General features: G+C 36.7%; 3 protein-coding genes across 6 annotated transcripts in view; 1 reads left to right on the forward strand and 2 right to left on the reverse strand.

Moving 5' to 3' along the window:
• LOC125779230 (uncharacterized) overlaps positions 1-21,476 on the reverse strand; it is a 101,649-nt gene that overhangs the window by 19,233 nt on the left and 60,940 nt on the right. The gene's annotated exons all lie outside the window — the stretch shown is intronic.
• LOC105224714 (fatty acyl-CoA reductase wat) overlaps positions 1-21,476 on the forward strand; it is an 86,273-nt gene that overhangs the window by 10,317 nt on the left and 54,480 nt on the right. Inside the window, exon 1 of one of the 4 annotated variants that reach the window (XM_049459868.1) lies at positions 15,886-16,441. The exons of 1 other annotated variant lie outside the window; for it this stretch is intronic. The gene's annotated coding sequence lies outside the window, so the exon portion shown is untranslated. Of the gene's footprint in view, positions 1-15,885; positions 16,442-16,573; positions 16,596-21,476 lie in introns of those variants that run through there. 2 more of the 4 variants (XM_049459865.1, XM_049459867.1) reach the window with 2 other exon arrangements.
• LOC125779677 (52 kDa repressor of the inhibitor of the protein kinase-like) lies at positions 20,342-21,138 on the reverse strand. The gene is made up of 2 exons (XM_049460951.1): positions 20,677-21,138; positions 20,342-20,618 (listed from the first exon to the last, which is right to left on the reverse strand). The coding sequence occupies exons 1-2, from the start codon at positions 21,051-21,053 to the stop codon at positions 20,342-20,344; spliced, it is 654 nt and encodes a 217-aa protein (XP_049316908.1). The 5' UTR covers positions 21,054-21,138.

The raw sequence follows: 21,476 nt of genomic DNA on the forward strand, positions 1-21,476 counted from the left end.
GGATAGTGTTTCGTGCATTTATTGTTAGACATATAAACCGAAAAGGGATTGTAGTGTCCGCAAGGTCCATGAACCATATTGCTTTCCACCACTTCATATAATACTGGATCTTTCACACGTAAAGTTTTCACCGAATAATTTTCAATTGTTCAATTCACAACCTGTCGTAAAGCATCGTAAATCGTAATAGTAATAATTTTTCTCTTGAATAGCCGGAATAAAAAAGCAAGCGATCGAGACTGAACTATTCAAATAATTTCCAAATCAAAATATTGAAAAACAAAACAGAAATTGAAAAAAAATGTTTTTGGAAAAAAGTTACTTTTTAGAATTATCCAATTTGCCGACTTTTCATGAAAAGTATAAGATGTTTTTATTTCTAAACCTTCCTTAATCCACAACGAACAACCTCTTAAAATTTCATCAATATTGGTTCAGCCGTTCTCTTAGCGTTACTAACGAACAAACATTCATTCGTTTGTATGAGAAAAAGAAAAGGACTGTTTTTAGGGGTTTTCCGGCAATTATTCGAATAATCCCTGAACCTAAACGAATATTTTAAAAAAAGAATTATCAAATTTCGTTCAGTCGTATTAAAGTTATGAGCGTACATACATTTTGGCGATTCATTTTTACATACATACATATTTATATAGACGAAGATGTAAGGTTGTTTTTATTGTTTTTTTTTTTTTTGAAGAAATGAAATATTGAAATGATTCCTACAAACATGAATTTTGAACAAATGCTTATGATTTGAAATATAATTTTTGTATTTATGAGTTGTATTAAATTTTGACATAAAGAGATAAAAAGTATCCTATGTCCGTCTCCTGGCTCTAAGCTACCTCCCTACCAATTTTCAGCCAAATCTGTTCTGCCTTTCTTGAGTTATAAGTGATGTAACTAACACGACTTTCTTTTATATATATAGATTGATAAATGTTTTCAAATAGTTTTTAATACGTTATATCTCTAAAAATACTGAGCAGATCACTTACAAATTTTGTTTCCGTATTTTAACTAAATTGTTTTTTTTTTCGCTGTATAAATGAGGCTTCTCAAAAGCCGTTGCCGTTTGCCACGTGGTGTTTTTTTACACTTGGAAATGTTTCTTATTCTCCTTCTTCCAATGTCACCGAAGGTTGAGAGTGTGCCTTAATTAAAAACGTGCAGCATCCAGTTTATGTTAAAACTTGTTAAATATTTTATCTTTTAAGGAATATAAATTTAAGAATTTCTTATAATATTTCTTCCCATGCCCCACGTTGGGCGCCAGTTAAATTATATTATTTATTCAAATAACGTTCAACTTTATTTTTCTTAGCTTTAAGTCGACTATTCTGCTCGCAGTCAATATCCAATCTGCCCAAATCCAATACGTATTGGATCATCGCTTCTCTCTCCATTGTTGTAGTTCATTCAGCAATTATTATTGACATTCGAATTAAATCAATAAATATTTGTCAACTCTTCATTGTCACTCAGAGTGATCATTCTCCCAGCAATCAACGCGCTCTTGCTCTGCAAGTGCGGCGATGCTGTTAAAGCTTAGGATCCAGCTCTCAAGAAACGTAAAAACTTCATATAAAAAACGCTTAAGAAACGGTCAAGAAACTTTCCTGCGATAAATTTACTTGTGCTAGTATGCAGCTCTAAAGAAATCTACTACTAATTTTTAATAATTTTTTTCAATAAAATGTGAATATGGCAAACCTGGTTTTGCGAAGAAACATCAAATCAACAATTGTTTCTGAAGTTTCGATGTAATCGTCAAATTCATCCTAAATTAGTTGAAATCAGTATTATGAAGTACATATATTCCATTTTGAAATGTTGTATAAAACCTACCAATCATCAACAACATTCCTTAAATCTCAATGAAAATATGTGTGTTACCATACACATATGTACATACATACATATTACAAACAAAGTGTGGCAAATGAAACACCACAATTATTAAAACGTTACAAATATTTATTTAATAAGCACTTCTATTCTGTATGGCGTCTATACAAAGAGTGACGCTTCTCTAAATTCAAAACTAAGAAATAGGAATTCAGTGGAAATTGAAATTCCAAGAATGTACAGAGAATGAATAACTGACAAAACAGAGTTGCCATATCTGAGTGCCCACAGTACTCATCCCAAATAAAGACTTGCTGGACTTTTTGAGGTTGAGTTTCAATATCCGATCCTAGCGCGGGTGTAAATGTTTCAGGTACTTTGGTGCATGGGTATGCTGGTTGATGTACGTGGCGAATTCGTTGGCTCGGTGAGAATACGTCTATGTGGCGTGCTGTGGAATACTTCATCATTGGCCAAATGAGCTGGTTTTAGGCGCTCGATGCTTACATTTATAACCTTGCCGTTAACCTCGATGGCAAAAACACGTTCATCAAGTCTTTTGATCACTTTGTGTGGGCCTGAATATGGCTGGTCAAGTGGTCGTTTAGTTGCGTCGATCCTCAGGAATACGTGTGTGCACGTTGACAGTTCTTTGAAACAGAACGTTTTCTGACGGCAATGGTGGGTTGAGGGAACTGGCCTGATTTTCCTTATATATGAGCGAAAACCTTCAAGGAAAAATTGGGAATCTCCCGGTGGATCTCCATCTGAGAAAAATTCGCCAGGAACCCGGAGTGTTGTGCCATATAGATATTCTGCTGGTGATGCCTTTAAGTCTTCCTTGTAACAAGTTCGCAATCCCAATAATACTGTTGGTAGAACCTGAGTCCACTGAGAGATTTGATGACACATGATGGCGGCTTTGAGCGTGCGGTGCCACCTTTCTACCAGACCGTTGGCTGCTGGGTGGTATGCCGTGGTGCGAATACGTTTGCCGCCGACTAACCGTGCTAGGGCTGTAAAAAGCGCACTTTCGAATTGGGTACCTTGATCAGTAGTGAGTAGCTTGGGGCATCCGTAGCGGGCGATCCAATGGGAGTAGAACGTGTTGGCAACCGTGCTTGCCGTAATGTCTTTAATGGGTACCGCTTCTGGCCATTTCGTAAATCGGTCGACCATAGTCATGCAGTACTTGAATCCGTGAGAGTCCGGTAAAGGTCCGACTAGATCCAAATGAACATTATCGAATCTCTCGTCTGGAATAGGGAATGTGGCGGGTGCTGCGTGTACATGGCGACCTATTTTGGAACGTTGACATGGGACACATTCTCGGGCCCATTGCGTAACATCTTTGTTCATTGATGGCCATACGTATCTTTGAGCGATGAGTTTCACTGTCACTCTGCCGCTGGGATGTGCAAGGTTGTGTAAAGTTTGGAAAATTTTCTGACGTAGCGGTGCTGGCACGAATGGTCTGATGTTATTTGTTGAAACGTCACAATAAATAGTCTGCCCGTTGGGATCAAAGGTAAGCGTTTGAAACCTTAATGATGTTTCGTTATTTGTAAGAAGTTGCTGTAGCTCTTCGTCCGAGGCCTGCGCTCGGGACAGCTCACTGTAGTCAATAACTGCGGGTAGATGCATTGTTTCAACGCGTGAAAAGGTGTCAGCGACGTTGTTGTCTGAACCGGATATGTATTCAATGTTAGTCGTGAATTGGCTGATGAATCCCAGCTGTCTGATCTGGCGAGGTGAGGATTTATCCGATTGTTGATGGAACGCAAAAGTCAATGGCTTGTGATCTGTCCTGACCACAAATTCACGACCTTCAACCCAGTGTCTAAAGTACTTGATAGCTTCGAATACAGCTGTCAATTCTCTATCATATGTGCTGTAGTTAATCTGTGCGGGTGACAACTTTTTCGAGAAAAATCCAAGTGGCCTCCAAACGCTTTTATGTTTCTGCTCTAGCACCGCTCCCAGCGCAGTACAAGATGCGTCACACGTAATCCGAAGTTCGGCGGCTGGTGATGGATGAGCTAGGAGAGTTGCGGTTGCTAGTTGTTCCTTGATGTAGGTGAAAGCTTGTTCTGATTCTGCTGTCCAAGGTACTGGTCGGCGATCGTTTTTCTTCTTAGAGTCTTTTAAGAACTCGTTGAGAGGTGCCTGGACAGCGGCAGCGTTTCTGATGTGTCGTCGGTAGAAGTTTATTGCGCCGAGGAATCTTCTTAGCTCTAAAATTGTTTTAGGTTTTGGGAAACTCCGTAGCGCCTGGACTCGGCTTGGAAGTGGTGCGGAACCGAGTTTCGAAATTCTATATCCCAAGAAATCGACTTCAGAAGAACCCAAAACACATTTTTCCGCATTAATGCACAGGCCGTATTGGCTAAGTCGCTGAAATACTAACTGGAGGTGTTGTATGTGTTGTTGTTCACTGGATGATGCTATCAACAGGTCGTCGATGTAAGCATAAACGCAATCGAGGCCCGTGAGTGCTTCGTTGATAAAGCGCTGAAAGGACTGTGCCGCGTTTCGGAGCCCGAATGGCATGCTGATGAACTCGAATAGCCCGAACGGGGTTATTATGGCTGTTTTCGGCATGTCTTCCTCGGCCACCGGAATGTGATGAAACGCACGCCTGAGGTCGATTGTAGAAAATATGTTCTTTCCTGCTAATATTGTGGCATAATCATGAAGAAGCGAGATTGGGTACCGGTCAGGAATAGTTCTTTCGTTGAGTCTACGGTAGTCTCCGCATGGTCGCCAGTCTCCATTTTTCTTCTTGACCATGTGTAAGGGACTAGCCCAGGGGCTATTTGATGGTCTGGCATGACCCAAATCGATTAGGAGCTCAAACTCCTTTTTGGCCACTTTGAGGCGTTCAGGACATAGCGGTCGAACACGTTGCATGCACGGTGGTCCGGTGGTAGGGATGAAATGTTTGACCGAGTGTTTGGTTGCTGTGCGATTCGAAGAGTTTCCCAATAGTTCTGGAAAATCTTTGAGGATAGCCGTAAATTTATTGCTCTCGGTTAGGGCCGTGACCGCTGTAATGGGGGCGGTTGCATAATGGCCTGCACTGTGCGAGTTTGAATTAGGGTCAACCAAGCGACCACGTTTGAGGTCCACCACTAATCCAAATTTATGGATGAGATCTGCACCGATGATTGGATATGGTACGTTAGCTATACAGAATATCCAATGGATCGGATGCCGTAGCCCTATGTTGAGGGTGAGTGCCTTATCCCCGTAGGTTTCGATTTCGCTGCCATTTGCAGCTTGCAGTCGAAAAGCTGTTGGCTTTTTCTTGTTTTTATGAGAAAGTGGAGTTACCGAAATATCCGCGCCGGTGTCGACGAGGAATTTTGTACCCGATATGCGGTCGTAAACGAATAGTCGGCGATGTGTTATGTTGCCACCAGCATACGCCGTGTCTACTGGGGGCCGTTTGTGTTTCTCTGAAACGTACAGGGCCGTGTGCACTTTTTGGCACGTTGACCAAATTTTCGATGATAATAACATGGTGAGCTTGTAGCATTGTCCTGTGATTCACTTTGTGTATTTTTATTGCGATTGCTTTCGTTGAATGATGCTTTGTCGAGCCTCTGAGCCAGCTTTTCGACTTGCCGTGCCAACTCGTCAAGTTGTTCTTTTACGTCACTACCAACAGCGATTTTGTGGGTCGCAGCCATTATACCGGGATCTTCATGTCCTCGCTGAACTTCCATGAGGCGATCTGCTGTTCGCGCGAGAATAGTGTTGTTTTCTTCACCAGTGGCAGCAAGTGTTAGTTGTATTTGTAAAGGAAGGCGGTCAAACCAAATGGTGCGCACAAATGCTGCGTCTAAGTGGTTTCCTCCCAGGCGGTGGATTTCTGCCAGCAGTTCAGACGGCCGTCGATCACGTAGTTCGACGCCGGATAGCAACATTTTGAATCGGCGTTCCTGAGGAATGGCATAATGGTTGAGCAATGCTTCCTTAAGTGTGATATACTTATCTGTTTCAGGTGGATTAGAAATAATGTTTTCAACCACGATGAGTGTTTCTTGATCCAGGCGAGCTATTACTGCGTAATATTTAGTTGCGTCCGTTGTTATTTTTCTGAGCTGGAACTGTGCTTCGACGGCAGCAAACCACAATTGAACCTGCTGGATCCAAAACGGCGGTAGTTCAATTCGTTCAAATCGGTCGATGTGCATAGCTTGTAGTGGTGAGAGCTGGGAAGGTGTGTCAGTTTCGAAAAATTCCTCGGTCAGGCCCTCGTCATGCGAATCTGGGCACCCATCGCCCGATTTTGTTTCACAATTTTGTTGTTGGTTCATCACGTCGGGGTCACCAATTATGTGGCAAATGAAACACCACAATTATTAAAACGTTACAAATATTTATTTAATAAGCACTTCTATTCTGTATGGCGTCTATACAAAGAGTGACGCTTCTCTAAATTCAAAACTAAGAAATTGGAATTCAGTGGAAATTGAAATTCCAAGAATGTACAGAGAATGAATAACTGACAAAACAGAGTTGCCATATCTGAGTGCCCACAAAAGTTTATTTTCTTTGTTTATTCTCTCTTGCTCTTCTAATGTGGATCATTCACAATGCGTAACCAGCTGTCAAAATTACTTGGAGAAATAATGTATTTTTTTTTCTTGAGCAATTACTTGAGAGCTGGATACCAACCTTTAGTGTTATACTCATAATACTAAAAATGCATCAGAGAACAGATCTGTTACGTGGGGGCTTAACATTTACATATACATAATATACATAGTATAAATATTTAAAAAAATGGAGTATGACGAAAAAATCGAATTAATTAAAGATATTGTGAAATGTATGAAGGAAGCCATACAAATTGTTTCAGACGATAGTGAAAAGGGTGATATATGTGAAGGTCTGTTATATAATCTTTGTTTTAATTTTGAATTATAAATAAAATGTATTTCTTAATTGACAGAACTGATTAATATATGTATGTGATAGAGTGGCCCAAATACCTATAAGGAAAAAGAAACGATAATGGATTAAAGTAAAGTGAAAGAGAATGAGAAAAAAACTCGAACAGAGTTGCGCAACACAAATTGCTCGTGTCAACGTAATGGGCGACAGCAAAAAATATCGCCTGAGAATTAGCAACAAAAGTTGACGCGTGTAATAACAGACATAATAAACTATTCAATGCAGTGAACATTTTATTTACGAATAAAGGTGAAGACGTTTTGTCGGTATAAGAATCCAAGGGATTGTACTTGAGGTTTAATTTTGAATATGTTCATACAAATAAATTTCATTGGAAAAAAAACGAATTTAAGGCTGCTTTCTCAATATCTGGTTACCAGCCTTTCTGTTTAGTTAATAGAGTTGTCCGCTTAATAAGATTGTACTTAATAAACATTAACAATGTGCATGGTTAATGGAGATGTCTGCTTAATAGAGCGTCCATTTAATAGAGCTTTCAATGTATTTTTTATTTGTGAATTGTTTTTACTATCCTATCTTCAAAGTTGGTTCGAACTGAACACATTGTGCTAAATTTTACTAAAATCTTTCAGTAGTTTAGGAGTCCTTTGCGGACAAACAACGTGATACGTTAGTTTTATATACATATGTATAAAGATATATGTACACTTTGTTTCATCGCTATGAATATTTTTATTTCTGTGAAATACTGAAAAAATATGTTCACATTCCAAAAACGAGTGATGTTATTTTAAAGCTCTATGGTAACTCGAACAATTCTATAAAAACATATTTCTTTCTAACGGTACTTTTCCTACTATTGTAGGTACTAAGCAAAATGGTCTGAAAACCGTGTTTCATTCCTATAAAGACACTAATTTCGATCGGTGCTATTTAGAGTTATAATAAAAGCATATTTAGGCTTTGACCAATCTTGCCATTGCTCGGAATTTGGGAAGGTCGGTAACACTGCTATGTTATAATAATAATAATAAAATAAGAAAAGCATTTGAGCACAGAGAGTACTGTTCAGCTTTATTTTTAGACGTGGCTCAGGCGTTTGATAAAGTGTGTCATGAAGGCCTTTTATAAAAGTTTAAAAACATTCTACCCTTAGAATTGTGCAAAACATTGGAGTCTTATTAAAAAATAGACAATTTATGGTAAAAGTGGGAGATTTCATATCTGATGTACGACAGATAAGAGCTGGTGTACCACAGGGCAGTGTTTTAGGCCCAACTCTATACATCATTTATACTGCAGATCTTCCAACAGCTAATAATGTTTTAACATCAACTTTTCCGGATGACACAGGTTTAGTCAGCCGTAACAAATGCCACATAATAGCATCAAGAATATTAGCCAAGCACTTAAGGTGTGTCGAAGAATTGCTAGCCAACAGGCGTATAAATGTGAATGAACGAAAGTGTAAGCATGTTACGTTTTCGCTAAGACCTAAAATGTGTCCGGCAGTAAAAATAAACAATATTTTAGTACCCCAAGCGAACTAAGTAACATATCTTGGTATTCACCTAGTTAGAAGACTTACATGGAGAAAACATATATCTAGTAAAATAACTTGCATGAAGATAAGAGCTGCAAATTTAAATTGGCTATTAAATAAAAACTCCAAGCTTAGCCTAGACAACAAAGTGTTTTAATACAATGCGGTCACAAAGCCGATTTGAATGTATGGCATTCAACTGTGGGGTACAACCTGTGCAACTAATATTGATATAATACAAAGGTTCCAATCCAAAATGCTTCGAACAATTACGTGTTCACCATGGTACATGCGTAACAAAAATATCCATAAAGACCTTGGTATTTCTATGGTAAAGAGATCTCTGAGATCACCCAAACCCTTTGGCTAATGGTTTGGTACATTCCTGCAATGAAACACGCCTTAAAAGGAGAGATATGCCTGCGTATTAAGGATCAACGTATCACCAAAACAGCTCAATCACTTGCTTGAGCTTATCTAGTTTTTAAATAGATTTAAGATTTTATAACACATTTTAGGCTTTTAAAACAAAAAGCTGATTCAATAAATAAAAAGTTGTGATCTGAATAACAAAAAAAATTTTGGCCAGAGAACTTACTCTGACAGTTATCAAATAAAATGACGTTTATATGGAAAGTTAAAAGAGAGTACCAAATTTGTGCATCTGTTTCAACAGTTTGTCGTGTGGTGAAACGAAATCCTAACATTGTAAAGGAGCAAACGCAGAAAGAACCTCTCTTGAAATCACACCATAAAGTCTCTCGTATCAGTTTTGCTCGATATCACATGAATAATGTGGCATCAGATAAGATTAAGAAAAATAAAATTTTAAATAATAATAATAATACAAAAACAAAATACATGTAAAAAACTACCGAATAATGACTAACAAATTAACAAGGCTGGTCTGAATACCCCTAATGTCTTTACAGCAATGAAACAAAATGTATGTCCCAAGATGCACATTTAGTGTATACTAAATGCGGTAAATCGCATGCACAGTTTGCTTTATATTGAAATATCATTATCATCCTGCCTAGACAACAAAGTCCTGTTATACAATGCAATCATAAAACCGATTTGGATGTATGGCATTCAACTGTGGGGTCCGACCTGTGCAACCAACATTTATGTAATACAAAGGTTCAAATCTAAAATGCTTAGAACAATCACGGGTTCACCAAGGTATATGCGTAATGAAAAGATTCATAAAAGTCTTAATATTCTTATGGAAAGAATGACATATATTTCTTAACTTCGCGAACATCCAAAGCCTTTGGTTAATGTCTTGGTAAATTCCGGCGATGAAACACTTTTAAAAAGGAGTGATTTACCAGTCGACTAGAGAGCAACGTTCTACCAAAAAAGCCCAACCACATTCTTGAGCTTCTTTAGTTTTAAAAATATTTAAGATTTGAATACTTATTGTTAGGCTTAACCAAGCAGACTCAATAAATAAAGAAATATTGAAAAAAAAACCATTATTCTCCTTTTATACAAACCTTTGCAAATTCCTTCTTGTTATTCTTATTATCGTTTAATACGCATGCCAAGAACAAGTTAACATTAGCGATTGCGCAATCGATTAATGTCCGCAAATTGCTGAACATGCCTTAACAAGTCAACGCATGACAACACCACCAGGAAAAGTATAATCATATCGATTCGTATAAAATCAGCGACAATGTCCGAAAAGTGCTAAATATAAAAGGAGGTTTCAAAGTAAACAGGACTTTTTGAATCTATTGCCCCCTGGTGGCGCCATCTATATGTTGACTGGTGCAGTTATTGCGTTTTATGTGTCAGTATGTTTGTGTTATCGGTGCGAAAATGAGCTTCGAACAAAGAGCCAACATTAAATTTTGTTTTAAAATTGGTAAAACTTTTACTGAAACGTTTCAATTGACGAAACAAGTTTATGGCGATGATTGCCTATGTGGGTCAATCAAAATCCGTAATCACTGGAAATTCCATCGAAACTCTGCGTGAATTCATCATAAAAGGGGATGTTCGAGTCTCAATCACTGCGGCAGTATAGCAAGCAACAAAATTGTTGCAATATAAGTATCAGCTGAGTATCTGCAGAAAAACAACACTGTCCCAATATTGCTGCAGTTATTTGCTTGCTCGAACACCCCCAAACGCTTTTACAATATTGTGACCGGTGACGAAACGTGGTGTTTCCAATATGATCCCGAAACGAAACGCAAGAGTGCTGAATGGAAGGCACCGGACGAGCCGAAACCCAGAAAATCGCGCATGGAGAAGCAAAGACAATGCTGATTTGTTTTTATGATTCCAAGAATATTGTCCACAAAGAATTTGTTCCACCCGGCCAAAACGTTTATGCGTTCTACCTTGGAGCATTTGGTGCGCCGTATTCGACGTGTTCGGCTCGAATATCGCGAAGATGAAAGTTGGCGTTTGTTGCACGATAATGCGCCGTCTCATCGATCGACGCTTGTGACCGATTATTTGACCAAAAATCTCATTTTAACCATAAACTACTCCCCGTATTCACCTAATATGGCACCGTGCGACTTCTTCCTTTTCGGAAAAATGCATTTGCCCATGAAAAGAAAACGTTATGCAGACATAGAGGCCATTCAAAAGGTTTGCACCGTCATACTGGCAGTCATCCGGCCAACGAGCTAAAACACTCGTTCGATATGCTTTTGGACCGTGCAAAAAGCATTATTGAAGCAGGAGTAGTTTTTTTGAATAAAATATATTGATTTTGCCGAAAAAACCATTTGTTCTGTTATTTTTTTACAGTCCCGTTTACTTTGGAAAGCACATTGTACTGACGTTCGGTACTATTAGTCAGTCAGTTTACACCAAAGGGCTTTTAGGTCACTACTAGCGTTTAGGGGAATATGGCTTATAGGCGTAGTCGCCGCAAAAATGTAAAGCCTTGATCAGTTGAAAGAACCATCGGAGGATCCAGTTTTTGGGTGGAAATAAACATTTACTTTAAACATGAACATTATTATATGAAACATGAACATTATTATATATACTAGCTGACCTTGCAGGCGTCAAGTTCATTTTCGTTGAATTGAATTGACAAAAGATAGGTGAAATTAATATCAAACCACTGGAAGTATCAACCCCATTTCCAATTCTTAGCGAATACGAAGTAAAATGTCATCGGGAATGTCATTTTTGTTCGTATCCTATCGCATCGTTCATCGTTTGATTCCAAGGATTATCATGTTCCAGCAATTATAATTGCTGGCATGCTTTTCCAAAAGTTGCACACACCGTACAATTTACAATACGCAATGACTCAAATGAAATTGAACCACGCTCATTAATCAATAGCAACCGAAGTTAGAAACAATCGTCGTTTTTCGGGTAGATTGTGTAAATTCGTCCTAATGCATTAGTTGATAACACACCTTGATGCCCATCTACTGGTTGGCCTTGCTTTCTGCGCAACTATTTCTTCGACGATGCATTCCAGGTATAATATCAAGGTATTTCCGAATAGAGCAATGTTCTCGCAAACGGATCACTGACGAAAGTTGAGAAAAAACTCGTAAATGTTAATTTTGTTGCTGGCGGTGTTTCTGCTGTCTGTACTGTATTCTCGGGGTTGCAATACACTCTTTTGCCATTCTCCTAATCAAATGTGAGACGCACAACAGTCGGAAAACGTTCATGAATTGCAAAAGTAAATATCCTACAAAGCGCTTTATTGCAGTTCACGTATCGACCGTATCGTATTGCTTCCTTTGGTGACGTACTTACAAACGCATTTTATAGATTTCACCAAACTGCAATACTCAATATTGATATGAGTTTTGAATGTGAATTAAACAACAGTGGGGAATATAGTACGATCCATGTGTTGTCAGCTTCGATATTCACTCTTCTAAATTGAATGCTGAATGTTCTGGCATTGTTATCTGGTGAGCGATGCCGATAGAGTGGATATTTTCAGTTTGTGTTTCCGAGAGAAAAGCACATGGATAGTGTTTCGTGCATTTATTGTCAGATATACAAACCGAAAAGGGATTGTAGTGGATGCTAGTTCCATGAACCTTATTGGTTTCCACCACTTCGTATAATACTGAATCTTTCTCTGGATTTGGTGTAACCACCATCCAAAGAAGAATGTATGCGTGCGGCAAACTCTCTTTTATTATACACTACAATCTCCGAACAAATTGTTGATTTTCGAATACAACACTACAATCTCCGAACAAATTGTTCAGATGAGATGAAACATGAAAAACTAGTGCCTAATCGAAAGTTTTTTTATTTTGAATTTTAATAAACAATAAATTTTTGTTTGTCGAAAATTTGGAAAAAAAATTCATTAGGACGCCTTGGGAAAACTCAATTATACCGTCCCAGGATTTCGGGAATAAAATGAGTATGGTCAGATAGAGGAGGTTAAGTTGAAAATTACCACCATTTGAAGTACGTATTTTTTCGGTTTAAAATTAATTTTACACTTATATATTGCATTTTTATGTCCCTAAAATTTCACTAATTCGTTTGTACACATATGTTTACATAATATAGAGCAATTTTTTTTTTTATCAATATTAAACTTATTGTTCAATTCTATTTATTAAACAACAACTAAATGGTTGCAAACTGTTAGTATTACCTTATCGACATCCTTTGTAAGTGAACTGAATGAAATAAAGAAAATAGATTATACCCAAAAACAGGATCAAAAACTTTGAATAAGCAAAAATGAAAAACGCATACGCATATACAACTAAATTGAAAATCAAAAGCCAATGCGTAAATTTTATTTTCTGAGTTTTACAAGCGTTTCCTCGTGTCTGTTGGTAAAATTTTTTCGCCAAACGTATTCTACTATCAAATCTATAACGATTTCGAGATAATTACAGTTGTATCTCGCAAAAAAGCTTTTTATTGTAAAGTTTTTCGCGTAGAACTCATTTTGCGTTAGAGACCTTCGGTCGCGGTTCAAAAAAATAACACTGGTTGGTCCAACATCTGGGTGTGTCAAGTTTTTTTCGCTTAAAATTCCTTTCTGCGTAGGAGACCTTCGGCCGCGCTTCAAAAAAAGAAACTCTGGTCGGTCAAATACCAGGGTGCGTCAAGTTTTTTTCGCGTAAAACTCCTTTTTGCGTTAGCGGTCTTCGGCCGCCCTTCAAAAAATAACCTTAGTCGTCCCAACACCGGAGCGTGTAAAGTTTTTTCCCATATATGTATGTAACTCTTTTTCGTGGGCTTCAAAAACACTTCAAAAAAAATAGCCCCGGCAGATCCAACACACGTAGAACTCCTTTGTTATTGTTAAATAAATAGAATTGAACACTAAGTTAAATATTAAATTAAAACTATTTTTTCACTTCATAATGTAAAATAAATATGTACAAACGAATTAGTGAAGTGTGGTAGTAGTGGAAATAAAAGTGTAAAATTAATTTTAAATCGAAAAAATATGTACGCACTTCAAATGGTGGTAATTTTCAAATTTGAAAGCAAATAACTCGAAATATATAAGTTTTCCACGGCCTCCTTTATTTCCGAAATCCTGGGGCGGCATTCTAAAGCTGACCCAACGTCTTTTTGTTAATTTAAAAAAAAGCTTCGCCACTAGATTATCTATTAATAAAATAAGTTTCGATGAAATTCCAAGCGTTAGTGAACTTATAAGTGACTTATAAAATTATTGTATATAGTATATTTTTTAGGCGAAACCTTTTTTAATGATGCTTTAACTGTTATTAAATAAGTACATATGTATGTATGTAAACAATTTACCAGCAAAAATATTACCTAACCCCATAATCTACTCATTTAATCAGATAATCTTTACATATTGCGAAATCATTGCGTACATACATATGTACATATGTATATTTTAGTAATATCACCATTGCGTGCTTCTTTGTGCAAATTTCGATAATAAAAGAAAATCGTCCCGTTAACGGATGCACCTCATATCATCGCCTGAAACATGTATTGGTTTCACACACTTATACTTATTTGGGCATTCACCTGCCTGTAACTTGCAAGTTAAACCTCGTTTCGCAGAAGTACGGGTTACACATTGCAATACATAAGTATGTATGAATGATCACCCTTGATTATATAAATTTGTGCTCATATACTTATATATATTTAAATAAGTAAATATTTATTTATATATGTATGTACATATGTAGTATGCGCACGTTTGCCACTTTATGCTCGTGTGTGTATAAATAATTTTAGTGTCTGTTCACAGAAGGAACTTTTTGTTGCGGCAACTCTCAGTTTGTGGGCCAAAGAGGACGGGGAAATACAAAGGACACCAAGTTTGTAGTTGCATTAATTTTGAAATGAATTTTAAATGTTATGTCCTATTTTTGGTTTGTGACATACAAATATGTATACAAATATGCAAAATATAATAAAAAAATTTTAGAAAGAGGTAATTAAAGATAATAATTAGGTAATGAAAAATATAACATAAATAAAGTATATAAGAATGACAGGAAGTTTTCCGGCTCGAGGAGTTCGTGTGAACGGAATGCGCAGCACCGAAAAGCAGTGGTCGATAATAAGTAACAAATGTTTTCACGTCTGTACTTAGACTTTCAAGTTATGCTTATTATACCTAGAACACGGTATATTAAGTTTTCGAAGAAGTTTGTAATACCCAGAAGAAAACGTCGGATACCGTATAAAGTTTATATTATATATAAACGATCAGCGTGATGAGCTGAGTTGAATTGTATATACGCGAAATAGTCCCTCAGTTTTTCGATCTGAAATTTTGCACATGCCTTTTTTACCCCAAGAAGCTGCTCTTTTGTGGGAACTGCCGATGTCAGACCACTATAGCACATACATAGCTGTCATATGAAGATCGGAATCAAGTTTTTGTATGGAAAATATTTTTATTTAGCAAAATATCACCACGAATTTAGCACATGTTATTATCCAAACAATGCAATAATATCCGAACAAATTGTCCAGATGAGATCACTATAACCTATAGCTGTCAGCAAATTGACCAAACGAAATAATTTTGAGTTTAAAAAGGTTTGTGACTTGTGAAGGGTATTCTAGCTACGGTCCAACCGAAGTTAACGTTTTTTCTTGCTTTTAATGTTTATATTACGCATTTTACAATTAGTGTAAATGTTTTTTTATATATGGTATACATATATACATATGCATATATTTATTTTATTTGATATGTATACTGCGTTAAGCATACATATGTATACATTTCAAAATAATAGTATTTCCACAACAATTGACTTCTAAATGTTGACTTACCGTTCGAACAACCATCAACGTTTCATGTACAAATATTAGTATGCAAGTATGCACACATACATCACATATGTATGTATGTACATACTTATTTCCATTTTACATTTCCACATGTACTTATGAATATGCATACATACAAATATGTGTTTACTGTTGGTTTGGTCTATGTTGTTCGTTGACCAATATATTCATGTTTCGGATTTTAGCCGATACTCACTGATATTACTGATCGTTGCCGATATTCAGCTAAAAATATTGGTACATGTGTTGTGAGGCCTTTTCCACTTTTTTCGAAACCAATTTTACTTTTATTAGCATTACATGTTTTTTTTTTTACGTTGCACACGTTTGGTCATCGGTGGCGTTACGTTGTGGCTGATCGTAGTGTGCTATGCTATTATTGGCGAGGTGGAATGGGGATGGAGAAATTTGATTTAAGCTTTATTAAATGTGCGCTTGCGGAACCGCTTACGAACTTTATTTTTCTTACACCTTTTTCCAAAACTGTTGAAGTAGGGGACTCGAAGTTATGTGACACGAAGCTATAGTGCAGTTTGATACGCTAAATAGCTAACAGTGCGGCATGGTAATAGTTTCTGGTCAGCAAATGTGTTAGATTTAAACTGAGCATACTTTCGTCGGGGTGTACACAATGAAGAGCTTAATAAAAAAATCAAATTACTATAATAACAATAGTGACTGCTAACAAGTGTTTAATAATTACAGCTGCATAAATAATTTAATATTGTCTTTTCGCGCTAATAATATCTACTATATGTTAGAAAATAAATACTGCAATAAATACCTATGAGCGTAGATGTATTTTTAATTTAAATTTAAACGCCGCATATTGTAACCCCATTTCCGGTAAGAAGATACTTCAATATATCGCATTACAAACAATTGAGTTCATACACAAAATAATGAAGAAAATTTGATACTTGGCGTCCACCAAACATTGTGTAATCACTCCCGCAAATTACATCAACATACCTGAAAATATACACGCCTACATACATATGTACATAATTGTTAAGTATAAATAGTAAAGAGTATATCTATGGATAGTTTAATGGGTTTTGGATGTCTTGAATTTAATATGAAAAATTTTTCTCGTATTTTTAGTAAAGTCCGTTATTGACAGTTTTTGTATGTTCGCTTTAATTTAGTAAATAATGTATTTATATACCGAAAATGAACTTCAATTAAGTCAACAAGATAAGAACAAATTAAATTATGAATGTTTCACATCTATAGACCGTATTGTTCCAACGAATCATGGATCACTTCTTTCTTTTTGATAGGCAAATCACAAGTCGTTAATGAGACTTCGTTCCCAATAATATGCTTCCAAGTTAATCCAATAAGTTTCAGGCGCTTGTGAATGGTGGCGTTAGACAAATTTAATCTTTCAGCAATCTCTCGATTTGTGGTACATCTTCAAGATCGAAATTGTTGGAACGAAATTTTACAAACCAATTTTGGCATTGGCTTTCAGTCAACACATCTTCTGCATACACATAACATAATTTTTGCGTTGTTCAAACTGCATTTTTACTCTTTTGATAGTAAAACAGTGAAAGATGCCGAAAATGCTGTTTTCAATCTTTCATCTTCGAAAGAGCAGTGAACAAAAACTAGTCCAAAAAATTTAAGAAATTTGTTTTACAAAAAATCTTACTTTTTATAATGGTGAAGTATTAAGTAGGCTGCGAAAGAATTCAATAAAATCAACAGTCGTTATCAAACGAAATTACTTACTGAGCTTTCATTTTACTGTGTTTTTCATTTTAATTATGTACTCTTTTTGCAATAAATTCTAAATTCCATATGTAAATACAGGTTCATTTTAGAACACGTTATCGTAATACGAGTTTGAAACTAGCGAGGGAACTAGAAAATTCCGTCAACTTGGATTTAAATTTCAAACTTATTATTGTTATTTTACCATTCCTAGAACATTTTTTGTTTGTTCCTTTTAACAGTAATACATATGTACATACATAAGTATATAATACCATATAAGATAGATAGATTTGCAAGTAAAATGAGATTTTTTTACACGTTTTTCTTTTTTTGCACGGATTATTTATAAAATTGGTTCCAATAGGGAGTTTTATATGAAAATTTAATTTTTTCACGATTGTTTTTTGTACTAGTAATTTCCTGCCCCAGATAACCGTGCAAAAAGGAGATCAAGTGTATTGCAGTGTATGGTTCATAAGGTCAATATGTGTAAAAATAAATAAATAATTAGTAAATGTCGCCACATGCATTTGTTTCTAGAAAATTATTCTAAAAAAATTGATAAATAATTGGGCATATGTATAATAGTTACATGTTACAATTTGAACATGACGAATGACAATGAAGAATTGTGAGGTTTTGGAATATTATTCAATAGCTGGTCGATGCTTTACCTAATCTGGTTACCAATACGATGTCATATTGATGTATTCCTTAAATATTAAATCTTCCGTGATATGAAACATACAAGGGATTATATGTGTGTTTAAACAGTACATATTTATTTTTTAAGGGATCAGTAGGATAATCTGTCCCGTTTTTTTGACATTTTTTTCATTGATTTTTTTATTTTACAATAGAACTTTTTTCACATATCATGAGGTATATCGAGGAGTGCACAAAGTAATTTTTTCGGAATTTTTTGATGGCATTGTCGGAGAAATGGCTGGATAAATGAGATGCGATTTTTCATGTTTGCATCTGAAACACAAAAACCCAATTTATTCTTAAAAAGTACGTGAATAGTTATCGCCCCTACAAAAATCATGAAAAAATGTTGATAACTAAAAAAGTAATTAACGTTTTTTTTTAATTTTCCCCATGTTTTTTACATAAATTTTGTCATAACATTGTCAATAAATTATGAATCTAGTAAAAACGATATCCAGGCATTTTGTGAACATTTAGAAAAAAATTAAGCAAATCGGTTGTGTAGTTCGACCGGAATCATACCCGCCAGTTTAAAAAGGTGTGTTTTGAGAGATGGAGTCATGTATAGAAATTCACGCAAGTGAGGAAAGTTCTCTGATCGCCATTCACTTGTGAATGGCCAAAAACGATTCTTCTTGATGACGACCTTGGCAAATGAAGGACTACGATTTAAGGGCATGCACCTGGAATGTCCGGTCCCTTTAAGAGGGAAGGTGCCGTTGCCCAGCTGGTTGATGTCCTCGTTAGAGTGAAGGCTGCCGCCGTCCGAGAAATGCGATGGACGGGACAAGGACTGAGACAAGTAGGTCCTTGAGGCATTTATTACAGTGCCCATATAAAGGAGCGCAAACTTGGAGTAGGATTTGTGGTACGAAAAAGACTCCGTCGCCGAGTACTGTCATTCACCCCGGAGGATGAACGTCTAGCCAAAATCCACATCAAAGCGAAGTTTTTCAAAATATCGCCGATATGCACCCACGCCTCGACGGAAGAGAACGACGATGTGTAAATTCAGCCTCCACGATGAAACATCCCCAAATGGGTTGAGGCTGATCGACTTCGCCGAGACCCGAAATATGGTTATCTGTAGGCCTAGATTCCAGCACAAGAAAACTCATCAAGCTACCTAGCTGTCTCCGGGTCGAAAAACCACCAACCAGATTGATCATGTTGTGATAGACGGAAGACACGTGTCCAGTGTTTTAGATATGCGTGCACTCCGAGGTCCTAACATCGACTCGGACCACTATCTTGTTGCAGTCAAGATTCCCACCCGCCTCTGTGCAGCAAAAAACGCATGCCAACAAACACAAGGAATGTTCGACATCAAGAAGCTGCAATCACAACAGATAGCCAAACGATTTTCTACTCGACTTGCACTCCTGCTTTCTGAGAGCACTCGTCAACAACTCGGTATAAGGGAACTTTGGGACGGCATTTCAAACTCCGCAACGGAGAGGAAACAGATTGACTACCTCGCAAGTATCGACCACAACACGTGCGGGATGGGATAGATACCGAGAGTTGAAGAAGGAAGCGAGACGCATTTGTAGACAGAAAAAGAAAGAAACCGGAATGCGTGAGTATGAAGAGTTTGACAAGCTGGCCGACAGGGGTAATGTTCGAAAATTCTACGAAAAAATGCGGCGGCTTACAGAAGGTTTCAAGACCGGAGCATACTAAAATTATGTAGGGAACAGTTCTACAGGATGCTGAGCTATTCAAACATAGCGGCGAATAATTGATAAGGAGCATGCATCAGCTTCTTTGTAAAATATGGTGGGACGTAAGCATGCCCAACGATTGGAAATTAAGTGTGCTCTGCCGAATCCACAAAAAAGGAGACCCCACAATCTGTACCAACTGCCATGGGATAATCCTCCTCAACATCGCGTATAAGATTCTATCGAGCGTATTGTGTGAAAGATTAAAGCCCACCGTCAACAAACTGAGTGGACCTTATCAGTGTGGCTTTAGACCTGGCAAATTAGCAACCGATCAGATATTCACCATGCGCCAAATTTTAGAAAAGGCCCGAGTTCAAAGCTGCTTTCGACAGTACGAAAAGGAGCTGCCTTTATGCCGCGATTTCTGAATGTGGTATCCCCGCAAAACTAATACAACTGTGTAAACTGACATTGTGCAACACCAGAAGCTCCGTCAAGATAGGGAAGGACCTCTCTGAGTCGTTCGATACCAAACGAGGTTTTAGACAAGGCGACTCCCTATCGTGCGACTTCTTCTTGTTTTAGGTAAAAAGACGATGTTTGATTATTTTATTCACAAATTGAAGTTTAATCTTCTTTTATTTTAGGCCATAACCTTTAAAATCTCTTCCTCCGTCATGTCCATATCTCTGTGGATATTCAAGAGAGCCATTCCGTTCAGGCTTGCTTCTCCAGTTTTATTTCTTAAATATGTTTTAAGCCTGCGAAGTGAGGAAAACGAGCGTTCACTTGAAGCGACAGATATAGGGATTGTTGCTCCAATCTTTAAAAAACGATGCACTGTTTTGAAAATTTTTGCATTGCAACAATTCAACGCGTCTAAAAAAGTTTTGGATCTCTTTCTTTGATTTAACCAGTTCCTGAAAATATATTCAAAATTTTAGTTAGAAAATATAATCTGAAGAAAAGATTTTTTACCTTTTCCACATTCTAAATTCAGCAACGAAATCATCGGGATCTTCTACATCAGCGGACCATTGCTTTTCTAAAACACGAAGAGTCTCCTGCATCTCAATAACGTCAAGATTTATGCATTTATTTGGAAAAATGTTTTCAATTTTGGAAAGCAGCTCTTGATGTTTTAAAAATCGTTCATTGATTTGGTCCAAAAAATGATCTATAAACGGTATATAAATTGATCTGCGGTAATATTCTTCCGGTTCGCCTTCATAATTGTGGCGATTAGTTTGCCGTTTCGCCAAACGCGGAATTTTGATTTCTAAATCTAATTCTGCGGCTATTGTTTTAACTGATTCAAAAATTAGTTTAAACGATTGTTCAGAATCCTTACGCATTTCACTAATTTCAGCATACAAATTATTTGCATAAGCAACGCAGCTGCTCAAATCACAGTCTATTTGCTGCAAACATAGGCTTATGTGTTTTGATAATGCAAAAATTGGCTTTAGTATCGCCATAGCAATGATTAATACGAATGCAAAAATATAAGGAAAATGCAAAAACGGCACAAGAACAAAACACACGCACGCACATAATTTATTTGTTCTATTCTCATCCACGCTCTAATCATTAGTGACAAGTGTTGCCGCTAGCTAAAAAAATTAAGTATATATTGCCAAGCAAAAAAAGTATCAAAAGCACAACCGTTGTTTTAAAAATTTTCATTTGAAAAACAAATAATAAGTAAAGTTGTGTATCTAATTCAGATCTGTTTTTCTGGTTTTTTTATTAAAAATATAGACATTTTAGTTAAGACA

Source organism: Bactrocera dorsalis, chromosome 6, assembly GCF_023373825.1.
Source record: "Bactrocera dorsalis isolate Fly_Bdor chromosome 6, ASM2337382v1, whole genome shotgun sequence".
Classification (NCBI taxonomy): Eukaryota; Metazoa; Arthropoda; class Insecta; order Diptera; family Tephritidae; genus Bactrocera; species Bactrocera dorsalis.

Bases quoted from the DNA above. Each gene is read 5' to 3' on its own strand.
- LOC125779677 (XM_049460951.1), bottom strand. From the start codon at position 21,053: ATGCGTAAGGATTCTGAACAATCGTTTAAACTAATTTTTGAATCAGTT. The intron at 20,619-20,676 runs GTAAAAAATCTT...ATATATTTTCAG, and splicing joins GAATTTAGAATGTGGAAAAG to GAACTGGTTAAATCAAAGAA.